At 41.4% G+C, this 12,697-nt stretch overlaps 1 protein-coding gene across 6 annotated transcripts in view; it reads right to left on the reverse strand.

Annotated features, from left to right (window-relative positions):
- The window catches only part of SLC1A2 (solute carrier family 1 member 2), a 118,425-nt gene that overhangs the window by 39,545 nt on the left and 66,183 nt on the right, over positions 1 to 12,697 (reverse strand). For 3 of the 6 annotated variants that reach the window (XR_012159391.2, XM_073347973.2, XM_073347979.2), the window contains 5 exons: positions 12,096 to 12,175; positions 8,980 to 9,119; positions 6,379 to 6,531; positions 5,432 to 5,682; positions 864 to 1,032 (listed from right to left, as the gene is read on the reverse strand). Coding sequence is in view for 5 of the 6 variants with exons in the window: in XM_073347973.2 (XP_073204074.1) it covers positions 864 to 1,032; positions 5,432 to 5,682; positions 6,379 to 6,531; positions 8,980 to 9,119; positions 12,096 to 12,175 (793 nt within the window). In the remaining variant the exon portion in view is untranslated. The remainder of the gene's footprint in view (positions 1 to 863; positions 1,033 to 5,431; positions 5,683 to 6,378; positions 6,532 to 8,979; positions 9,120 to 12,095; positions 12,176 to 12,697) is intronic. The other 3 variants (XM_073347976.2, XM_073347974.2, XM_073347978.2) reach the window with 2 other exon arrangements.

Consider the following 12,697-nt stretch of genomic DNA (forward strand, 5'->3'; position numbering starts at 1 on the left):
CCCTCTTTCTCTCCCACAGATGAGGTAAGCGGGCAGAGATGGGTGGGGAATGAGCAGAAACTTAACTCCATCTCTATTTGCTGGCCAGTACAGCTGAGATGGCATGGGGGAGGTTTGTAATTTAGTGCTTTTAAAGGTTACTCTCCCGTGAACAAAGAGGAAGCAGGGAGGGAATTGTGACTCCGGGAGGAAATTATGACTCAGATGCATGTCAATGTCCAAGGGATTCTCCTCAACTTGTGCAGTTTACAACCCCCCAGACTCCTTGTTTAGGGCTGTCCCTAAAGTTACAACTTAGAACAAAGTGCCCAAGAAAGGGTGCCCAGCAGACTGAAATTCTTTGTCTCCATGAAACAGTTAAAGCCGGGGGACCAGCTGTTCAAGCTTTCCCCGTGCATAGGATATTTTGGGTATTCACAGAGCCTAACACATTAATAGTAACAATGTCTTGATCATTTCTCAGCCTTTCTATATGGTTGAGAATTAGTGATACTTGTGGTGGTTGAATCTGTGATGTGGGCACATGGGCACTAGGAACAGGACTGAGACCATCAGATTTGTATCACTTAGGCCAACAAACAGTCAGCAAGTGGTAGCCACTTTTGGTGATGCACTGCGTAGGCCAAATTTGGGCTCCAGAATGGATCAGACGAACCCGGTTACTCACTGAGTGTCACTGAAAAGCAAGAGCTGGTATGTTATCAATAGAAGTTTCAATAGGAAACAAAAAGAAAAGGAGTACTAGTGGCACCTTAGAGACTAACCAATTTATTTGAGCATAAGCTTTCGTGAGCTACAGCTCACTTAATCGGATGCATTCAGTGGAAAATACAGTCAAACAAATAGGAAACAAGTTTCTTTACCTAAGACATTCATTCCATCTTTAAACTCAAGCCCCTTTTTAATGACCAGCTGGGCTTCTGGTGGTGCTTCAGTCATCGTCTCGTTCATCAGAGCAAAGACAGAGTCAGTGACGTTAGCTGGTTCTTCAGTTTGTGGAGGCACCAACACTTTCTTAGTGACAGTTTGGATCTGAAGAAGTTACAAAATGGGATGAGAATGGAATCACAACTGGATTTAATACATATGGGGGATCAGAGAATAAAATAATACTCCCCTTTCCAAATAACCCCAGGCAGTGCTGTTTTTAGAGGATCAGACTATGCAACCCACCACCTCTAACCCCTCTTCCAAAAATAAGTTAGTTTATAATGCTTCCAAGTTTAATTAAGTCCTGGGATCCTATTCCAAAACAGCAGCATAATGAGGATGGCAAACACCTTCGTCTTAATTGTTAATACTGTGACGGGGCAAGGCCAGATGGCTATAGAAAAATAGTCGGAGATAGATCTATTAGCTCCAGGCTAAACAAATCCCTGGTACCAGGATAAGTGAAATGGAAGCTTCTCCAGGTCAATTAAGACACCTGGGGCCAATTAAGAACTTTCCAGAAGGCAGAGAGAAGGCTAGGTTGATTGGGACACCTGAAGCCAATCAGGGGCTGCCTGAAACTAGTTCAAAGCCTCCCAGTCAGTCAGGTAGGTGTGCATGTCAGGAGCTGTGGGAGGAAGTTGTGCTGTTGGAGAGGCTGAGTAATACACACCATATCAGGCACAAGGAAGGAGGCCCTGAGGTAAGGGTGAAGTGGAGCTTGAGGAAGTGAGGGCTGCTGGGAGGGAAGTAGCCCAGGGAATTGTACATGTCATGTTTCTAAAAGGTCAGCTACCGTAGCTGATACTATTAGGGTCCCTGGGCTGGAGCCCGGAGTAGAGGGTGGGCCCGGGCTCCCTCCCCCACCTTTGCCCCCTGATTAATCACTGAGACTGGGAGACAAGAGACTGTGCAAGGAAGGATAACTTCTCCTCACCTCCCTCACTGGCTTATGATGAAAATGGCTCAGTAGACTGTGACCCTTGTCTCTAGAGAAAGAAGGGTTACGTGGAGGGTCACAGTGAGCCTCTAAGGCTAGCGAAATCCGCCAGGAAATGTGGGACCCATGAAGGCAAGGACAGAGCTTTGTCACAATACATAACATCTTACATATAGGCCCTTTCATCCAGAAGGATCAAAAAGTGCTTCAGGCACTGTATTCCGTACAGACGTTTGGAACAGGTGATAGCAGCAATTCTGCCTCAACAATGCTACACAACAAAGACTTTTACCCAGAGGGGTACCTCCGATCTAAGGTACCATGGTAGTTTGGTTCAAAAACATGTTCTGATATTTCTAACACATCTCCACCCATCATGTGGCTGGTTCCTTTCTAGATTGGTTCAAAGTTCCTATCTAGGAGAGTTCAAATAAAACTAGTATACATAGAGACCCTCCTGGCATGGTAATTAATGACTCTGAGAGCTGGACTGCAGAAGAAATATCTAACCTGCCACACACCTGTTGCTAGCACCACAGTGGATAATCCAAAACATCTTACCACGGCAACCTGGAAAAGCATCTGCTATTTCTATATGTAGAGATAGTAGGATCTCATTAATGATAGCACTCAGAAAAAACATTGCTACATAACAGCTGGATAAGTTACGGTGAAATTAAATTATTAGGGATATAGATGCCCAGATTCAAAGCCTTAACATCTTATTTTACCCCTGTTTAAAAATGTGCCTCCTCTAAATATAGAAAATAAAAATATTCAGCTAGAAAAGTACACTGACAACGTGTGAGACACTCTTCAGCAACCCTGAAGCCAGCGGACATTTTTTATCTGATTTCATTTTTATCTTGGTAATTTTATTGTCCTGTGATTTTTATGTGAGATAGATGTAATGTCAAATCAGAAATAAATAGGGGGATTCTGAGCACTCACAACTCCCACTGGAGTCAATGAAAGCTGAAGGTCCCCAGCACTTCCCAGGATCAGACCCATAATTACTGGTGCAGGTTCAGATAAGCATCTTGAAAGTAAAAAATGCTTATCTGGACGTTAGTCATCATTCTAGAGCACACATTTAAGTGAGATGTTGTAACGCTTTTTAGAGGTACATAAACTCACAAACTAAGCATGGGTGGGTAGGGAAATAATGGGTTTCATTACAGGAAAATGAGGTTCACAAATTGAACTGTTTTTAAACCCAAAAAATAATAATTCAAGAAGTTCACAAAAGTCCCAAACTCAACCAGATTCAACTCTACAACCAAGCTGTACTTTCCATGCAACCTGAGAGCCTTTACTGTCATCTACCTGGCAGCAAGGGAAACTGTCTCTCTCCCTGGTGGATCATTACAATTCAGTGCTACTGCCATTAACATTACAAATTCATTTTAAATACCTGGTTGGAGCTCTGCAAAAAGACTTCTTGCATCCAAGGCCACCAGGACATGTTGAATGGCCACTAAGCTATTCCCAATAACCATAGGAAGGGAAAGCAGCTTTTGACACCACCCAAACTAGGTGAGGAGGGGAAAGGACCCCAACGTCCCCGGTAACCAAGAGAGAAAACAGGTAGAGGCCAACTCCAAAAGCTGGTATGTGAGGGGCTACAGCTGAATAGTAAAAGAGGTGTGGCTTTATGGCAGAAGCTTTGGTGGAGGCTAGTTTGGAATTTGTTCAGATAAAATACGGGAACACTAAAAAGCTCATTTAGGCCCCCATCCAAAGCCCTTTGAAGTCACTGGGAGTCTGTCCATTGACTTTGGTAGGCTTTGGACTGGGCCCATATGGGGCAATGTTAAAAAAGGGTCAGAGTGATAGCTGAGTCATAGGTGGCAAGATGAACTGTGCACACTAGCCATTAACACTATGCCGACTGAACAAGTCCAAGAAAAAAAAGTGTTGGATATTAGCAGCTTAATTCACCCTCACTCTTTCCAACTCATTCCCTGTTCCTACCTATGGATATTTGATCCATTTCCTACAGATCAAGGGCTGAATTCTCTTCCTCTCTATGATACAAGTAGGAGCAAAGAGGGAAAAACAGAACCCCACTTATTTTATGAGGACACTTCTCAATTTTCAAACAAAACATTGTGGTTTTTAGCCAGCCACGATTTGGCCACATGACTTCTATCTCCATGATGATTTGGGAATATTCTGAACATGCTCTTTTTAAACGCCAAGGACTCTGTGTTTTTATGTGAGAGTATGGGGAAGAAATAAAGCTCTCTGGGTCCTTTTGGCAGCTTAAGTCTGCCCCGTCTGTGTTCTCACTTTACTCCTCGCCCAATCCTCCCACCTGTAGCCACAGCTCCAGTTAACATTCTATTTCAAGTAGTACCATTTAGGAACATCTAATAATGGGTTTGGCAACAAATCTTGTTTGGTTCAACAAAAATAGACTGCATGATTGCCAAACAATTTAACTTTAGGAAAAAGCATTTCACACACAAGAAAGCTGCTGACAGAGGAACTGGGAAGCATATGTTCTTTGTAAGCATTTCTTTTATCTCTTACCAACACTGTGTTAATTTAATGCTGGTGAAAAGTGATTAGAGACTGAAGTATTTAACTCCAGAATAGGCAACAGCAGTATAAATCTCCTCCCTTCCTAGCCACTGCCCCCACAAGATGCCTTACAGCTGACATTGTGGAGCCCTCTATAGGCAGTTCAGCCATTTGTCTCCATTATCCATATAGATCTTGGTCTCCAGACAGACAATGAACTTGCGGTATGGGACAGTGGGTTTTGTGATGTGGACACCTGATCACTGGGAACTGGCCTGAAACCACCAATACATTTCACAGAGGGCATTGGACAACACTTAGCACCCGGACTGAATTCAAATTCAACCAGCAGCTGAGAGGTGAAATGTTCCATGACTCAACCATCCAGAACCCAGCATCTTTCTAGAGCAGGGGTAGGCCACCTATGGCATGCCTCCGCCAGCTGATTTTCAGTGGCACTCACACTTCCTGGGTCCTGGCCACCAGACTGGGGGGCTCTGCATTTTAATTTAATTTTATATGAAGCGTCTTAAACATTTTAAAAACCTTATTTACTTTACATACAACAATAGTTTAGTTATATATTATGGACTTATACAAAGAGACCTTCTAAAAACATTAAAATGCATTACTGGCACATGAAACCTTAAATTAGAGTGAATAAATGAAGACTCGGCACACCACTTCTGAAAGGATGCTGACCCCTGTTCTAGAGCATTAAATATTGTACATGAAGAATGAGGTGATTTTAAAAGATTACTTACTAGTGAACTGAAAAGACCTTTTTCAAAGAATTGATTCAAATAAAAGTGCTCAAGAACTGAAATCAGGAACAAAATTACGACATAGTAAAAGAAAATAGTTATAAACTATTTCCCTTCCTAATTTACCTGCCCAAAACTATAGTTCTGTATTCTCCCCATCAGTAATTTAATGCCTTTCACGAGGTGAAAGACAGAACTCTGAACACATATCTTGGAATGTAAAAAGGTCTTCGCATTTAAAAAGAATGTTGTGAGGAATAGGAATATTTACCTGCTGGAAGCATGCTTGGACTAGATTTTCAGGGAACAGGTTCCGGATGAGATCCAAGAAAGCATCCAAACTGGATACTTCATCATTTTTCTTTCCTTCTCCCAGCTGCTTCTTGAGTTTGGGATTTCCTGGGTGAATGGCTAAAACCAGAATCACCCCTAGCACAGCAGCAATGATAGTAGTAGACATGTAGTAGACCATGGCTCTTGTGCCCAGTCGGCCACTAGCTTTAGCATCCAAACCTGACAGTCCTGTGTTTAAAGAAATATGCAGTGGGACTAGTTATTATACAATTCATCAAATTATCACAAACCATCTGGAGACTCTGCCTATAGTTATTTCCATTTTAGTAACTATCTTGAGATGTTTTTTCTCCCTTAGGAATTCTTCACAATGTAGATGGTGCCATGAAGAACTTCCAATTTTTCTCCCATCTGAACAACACGTGTTTAAAGCTCCTGCTACCTGTGGAGAAATGGCTAAGACTGAATTCAACTGAATCCTTAATTGAGGGGTGTTATTGAGAAACACTAATCATGTTCATTAGGGCAAAGCAAACCTTGTAGTGATATCCTTTTGCCATTTATTTCCTGGAAGCTGGCCATTTCAAGGATGAGACACAGCTTTGAGCAATCCGTGCTGTCCAAACCTGTGCTACCATTCATACCCACATCCTTAAGTGGAATTTGTAAGACAGTATATTAGGGAAATGGTGACATTCAAGAGAGTATCACATGCTTATTTGGATACAAATTGGTTAGCAGCATCAACTACTGAAATCAATGAAGTTACACCAGAAACTGACTTCACCCATGAAATATGAATCAGCTATTATTAATTGCAAAAGACTCACTGCATCACATAATTATTCTTCCCTTCTCACTAAAGATGAACTATGTAATGTCTTTAGCTAGCATTTTAAAGTATTTATTGCTAATAGATCTCACCTGTGATTAAACTGGATATAATTAAAGGTAGGATCAACATTTTTAACATCCTCATAAGGATATCTCCTGGGAAGGCTATTAACATGATGATGTCAGGATCAATAGGAGTTGCCAGACGAAGAAGACCCCCACACAATGCACCCATTATGACACCTGAAAGGAGAATTAAAAAGGAAGGGTGGAGAAAGGAATCAGAGTCATAGAAGTGTAGCACTGGAAGGGACCTCAGGAGGTCTAGTCCAGTCCCCTGCACTCAAGGAAGGACTACGTAAATAAGGAGGCCATTCGTGACAGGTGTACATCTAACTGTTCTTAAAAACCTCCAGTGACACAGATTCCAGAATCTCCTGAAGCAATTTGTTCCAGTGCTTACCTAACCTGACAGGAAGTTTTTCCTAATGTTCAACCTAAACCTCCCTTGATGAAATTTAAGCCCATTGCTTCTTGTCTTATTCTCAGAGTTTAACTAGAACAATTTTTCACCCTCCTCCTTGTAACAATCTTTTATGTACTTGAAAATTGTTACCATGTTGCCCCTCAGTCTTCTCTTTTCCAGACTAAACAAATCCTTTTTTTGTTTTTCAATCTTTTCTCATAGGTCAGGTTTTCTAGACTTTATCATTTTTGTTGCTCTCCTCTGGACTTTCTCCAATTTGTCCACATCTTTCCTGAAACACAGTGCCCAGAACTGGACTCAATACTCCAGTTGAGGCCTTATCAGCATGGAGTACAGTGGAAACTTGAATCTTTATTCAACATACAGAAGAACAATCTTGAAGAAAAATGGTTTCAGAATGATCCTACTACATTCTGTCCAGTGTTATCTTTCATCTGACAATCCCACAGTAATTTGCAAATATTAATTAAGCCACAATGCCCTGAGAGGAAGGTAAGTCTAGTTAGTATAATCACTGTGCAGGTGGCTGAACTGAGGCACAGAGAGGTGAAGTGAATTATTCAAGACTATACCAGCAGCCAAAGCCAAATACAGTCAGTAGAAGAGCCAGAAATAGAACCCATCAGTCCTGAATACCACTCCTCTGCTTTCACCACTAGAACAGCGCCATTTCAAAACTCCAGTGGTATTACTTTGTCTTACCAAGCATACATTTTGCTTTGAGCTCTCTTCTTACAGAAGAATTGGCAAACAATATCACAGCTCAGCGAGAGATCTGATGGGAAAACTAGCAAGACTTTGTGATGAATATACATTCTACATTTTGTTACCAATATATTTAATATTAACGTTGAGTTCTCTGAATGGATTGCTATTAGTATCCAGTTCACAGACACACAACAGAGCAGAAAAGACCTAACAGATTACCCCCTATCAGGATTGCAATACAAACAGTGCATCTATTCCAATCTGAAATTACTAAGGCAATGGGGCTGCCACTATTCCCCTTCAGAAACTATTCCGTAATCCTGCACATGTCACTGTTAGATAACTTTTTTCAATATACAGCCTAAACCTTTGATTGCTGAATTTCTCCCATTGTTCTTAGTCTCACTATCTTAGATCATCCTAAACAATTCCTTTGATTAGTTTTTACTATTATTTATTTGTATTGCAATACTATCTTGGAGCCCTAGTCAGGGACCAGCACCCCATTGTTCTAGGTGCTATGTAAACAGAACAAAACAGTCCCTGCCCCAAATAGCTTACAATTTAAATACAGTGTTTACATTTTAAAATACTTGAATTTCCCTTTGCACTGTTACTGCATGTTTTTATCTCAGCTGTCTCTGTCTTTCTGATCTCAGGCCCTGTGTACAATCTCTATTGTAATAAGACACCACAAGACAATCTGAATTGTACTTTGAAACTATTGTTGGAATAACTTATGGTTCTATGGTGATATCAGGTTGGTTCAATGTGAAATAAACTTATTTTATCATTGTGATCCTCTTGGAGAGTGAATCAGGCATCTTGGAGGTACTGGTCCAAGCCCAAACTTCTTGTCTATACAATTTCAGCTATGGGAAGGTTGAAAGTTGCACTACTTTTGAACTAAAGCTGCAGTTGGTCATTCAAGCAAAATGGACTGGGTCTGTGAATTCACTGCATTTGAAAAAAAGTAGTGGACATGGGGCCAATAACCCACAAAAAGATGTCAAACTGATCCCTATTTGGAGGGTTCTAAAACCAGAAAGCACTATTTCAAACTAGGTCACTGAACCCAATGTCTGTGTCAAGAGACACATAGGAGATAAAGCTTGAGTCTCAGCCAGGCTGAGTGGAGGAAAGTGTAAAAGATCAGGTAAAGGGTTTGTTTTTATATTTTCAAAGAGATTGAAAAGAAAATAGAGATTTTCTCTTTTAGTGATGGTGAAAGACATCACTTAAGTCCTATTACAGCCACAAAACACATGCAGCATGGACATTAGCTCTTCAGGATTCCTCCATGCTACTCCATCCATGTGCCTTTTCCCTGAACTAACAGAACCATGCTTACTGGGGGAAAGGGTAAATTCAGTCTCCGTTGCCCATTCATTCCTTGGCTGCCCAGCTGAGATTGGCAAACTTGCAGGCATTACTGAACACAAGTACAGTCTGTACACAAAGAACCATAGGATGCATACAAGCAGAGTATATCTTACCAAATACAGTAAGAGACAAGAGCAGGTTTTTTCTGAGTGATTGGCAGAACCGCAGGCATACATTCTTGGGCCTTGGCTCCATAGGGCTCAGTTGGCTTTCATGCATCCGCACTTCTACCTGCTTAGGCATATTGTTGGCACTAGAAGAAAAATGAATACCAGGTAAGCAGCTATAGTACCAGGTGCCAGAAGTGGGAGAAAACAGTTGAACTTTAAATGTACCACTGTCACATGTGTCTGGCAACTCTGATTCTGATAGCAAGATTTGGAACGTCCCATATCTTTGTAGGGTTTGAGTCCCAAAAGGCACAAACAGGTCAGCTGAGGTGGTAGTCTGGTATTGTCAAGGAAGTTCCATACAAACATGGCCAAATGCACAACAGCTAAAGTACTACGGCATCCTCAGTGGGGAAGGGGGAGGGGGCAGGGGGAAAGAGGCCTAAGCTCTGTCGATGGTGCCTTGTGATGTGCAGTGCCCAAGCAGCAGGGCTCTCAGTGTGTTGGGTGGATCCAGGTGAAAGACCACAAAGAGAAGCATGTTGAGCAGTGACCCCCACACTGGTGGCAGAGAGCTGCAGCCTGTGCTCTCTCTTGGAGGATGTGGGGCCCTGTATAACTGCCTGGGAGGAAGTTGCACACTAGCTCTGCTGCGTCTGTGCTCAGAGAATGAGTAGCAACAGTCTGCCCAGCTTCTGAATGGCTATGCTAGAGAGCATCCACATAGGACAAGACAGAATGTGTCCCTAAAAATATTCAGATTAAAAGCTAGGTCTATATAGAGTAGACAGGATATGCTTACACCGTATGCAAAAGCTGGTGCAGTGCCAGAGCTACTGACAGTAAGACAAATTCCCCTTTCTGCTCCAGCCATTTTGCACTGCCCGAGTGATGCTAAGTGCTTGGTTCCTTGTGAAGACTTTCCATGGTAGAGTTCGATTTCCCCACTGGTGTAAAGTTAGCACAGCCAGCACAGGAAAGGCATCAGGGAGGCAGGTGGAATGCCAAAGTGGGGGATCATGGTGGAGCAGAGCAATGCCATACATATGCTTCACTGGTGTAAAGTCCCTTCCACCACGCTAACTAATGCCAGGTCAGGCGGCGCCAAATCAGAGAGCTGCAACTGGCTCCCTCGGGCCCCCAACTCTTCTGTGCTGGGCACAGCTCAGGCATGGGAAAGAACTGAGCCAAAAATGCCTTTTATTTATCCAACGTTTTAAAAAGTCAATTGTTTGTGCATTATGGCCCTCATTCTGCCACCCCGCTCACATTGCGTGGTACCTTACACGCTGAGAGGCCCATTGAACTCAATAGGCCTACTCATGCAGTATAGGTACTCCTACTCAATATAAGGAGGGCAGATTATCGGGGTCCATAATGGGTCACATTCTGCCCTCAGTTAGATGTGTGCATCTTCCATTGATTTCCATAGAAGTTCCATACATTAGTGTGAGAGCAGAATTTGTATAGGCATTAAGTCCCAGGTCACTCTGGAAGACCAAATATCATTTACAAGGTAGAAATGGAGCCCCAAAAATTATATAAACAAATAACTCAGTCAGTCAGTCAGTCATCAGTCCATGTCAATGCAAATGCTATGATTCATAGAGAGAACAGATGTTTGGTTCTCAAGTAACCACAGAAAGATAACAAAAGTTGAACACTGCACTTGGGTTGTGATTTTATCATGTGCTACACAATCTATGTTTTGTTCCGAGATGTCGTATACTATATGCAGCTCACTGAAAACACTGGGGCAATATTTTCTCTGTCTGACCTGTGGATAAAAATCTCACGCCTAACAGCAATGTTAAAAATTCAAATGCTTAGATCATTATCCTTTGTGGCCTATTTTATTACATGCCGATTGTCATCTAGCACCCCGGCTTTTAACAGATATTTACACCTTACAAATTTTAGCAACAATGATTATTCTGCCTTATACAAGACTTATTGGTTAGAATTTCCAGAGTCAATGCATGCTGCCATCACACTTTTCACCCTAAGACCTAAAATATGTAAAGCTTGTCTTCTGAATGCATTGCAAAGGCCTCAAGTGAAGCACAGGACATCAAAGTGGGACTTGATCCGCTAGTTACTGAGAACTCCTCTGAGGTGTTTGCAATAATGTGGGGGATCTTTTCTTTTTGATCTTGCCTAAAGTTTCCTGTCAATTTATCTTCAAGGTTTCACAGGAATATAGGGTGAGAGAACACTGGGTGTGGGGTAGATATTTGGTCTAAAGTGAGTGACACATTCCATTTGGAGGTGGAGTGGAAACCAGAGATGAACCCTAATTGTAAAATTTTAGTCAGAATTTTCTCAGGGTGTTTGCACTTGGAGTTTTGGTTCAAGCCCCTCTCTAGCTAAAAGCTGGTGATGTGCATGAGTATCTGAAATTTGCAAACACTGGCACACCTTCTTTCTAATAGCTTCTCTCAAACAGACAATTCTGGCATACCATCCCCTGAAAGACAACAAGTTAGTGCAGGAAGGGGAGGTAGTGGCTGGCCCTCTTCCTAGTACAGAACAGAATGAATGCCCCAGCATGGTGGTACTGGCTACTATACTGATATTTTTGATGAGACTTGAAACTGAGACAAAACTACTTATGGTCAGCAAAGACCCACCATAGCACTTTGCACGAGAGTAGAGGCAGTAGGATCAATTTCCTCACTAAATTCCTATTCAAGTGTTTATTTGATAATAAAATTTGTTTTGGTGGTGGGGGAAAAACCATGTTTCCCTTTTATGAGTTAGAAAAAGGAAGAAAAAATTAAAAAGTGAGAAAAAGTGGAATTTTTCCCACAAAAAGGAAAATAAAAACTTTCAAAAAATTATACCAACTTTTTTGTTTTGATACCAATGGGAATTTTTGTGCAACGTTTCAATTTCACTGACCTGCTCTAATATAGTAAGGAGCACCCGCCTGGAGAGGTATATCTGAGGCTTCCATAAAGGCTCAATCTAGCCTTAATCTATGAGTTTGCTTTGGGATATTCATTTACAAAAAATAAAGCTAAACATTGCTATATATTCTGTTAAAACTTTTCTAGAAGGACACTTAGTAAGAGTCTGAAAAGCAGCTTGCAGTCCTATAAATCAAAGAAAAAGCCTACCACAAGACATTGAGAAATCCAACAATTCTGCTACATGTTATTCCAACTTCAGCAGCATGACTTTGTATCTGAGCCCAGCACTGTAAAATAAATGCATTATTTAAAGAGCTGTAAAATCAAAATCACATTTTCCTTTTTAAAAAAGTTTTGCTAACTGATTTTAGGTCAGTGTGAGCTCTTCATATAGTGACCTTGTGTTCAGCAAGCATTCTATTTTGCTTTGAATGAGATAACCATGAATGTATTCAATGGTTGATATTATTTGCAACCTAATGACCTACTTTTATTAGAGTTTCAATTTTCAACACTCTGCCATGAATTTACATTAAGAAGACCATAAACTGTCATGTATCTGATTTAGAAATGCTTTGCTTCCCTGGACACTTCAGCTTTTTGCTATTTGATGTTGTGGTATTTAACATCCTGACAGTGATATGACCCAGGGAAACCTAATATGCAGTAACAGGACCTCTTAGAAAAGAGCCTGCAAAGGGCTGTTTGTTCTGTTAGTTTTTAAACGCTACATATGTGTCCAGCAGTATATAAATGATGAGCACCAGTAGTCACCTGTGTATCTATCTTTGTTCTATAACACTCATCAC

This window comes from Lepidochelys kempii, chromosome 6 (genome assembly GCF_965140285.1).
Source record: "Lepidochelys kempii isolate rLepKem1 chromosome 6, rLepKem1.hap1, whole genome shotgun sequence".
Taxonomy (NCBI): domain Eukaryota; kingdom Metazoa; phylum Chordata; order Testudines; family Cheloniidae; genus Lepidochelys; species Lepidochelys kempii.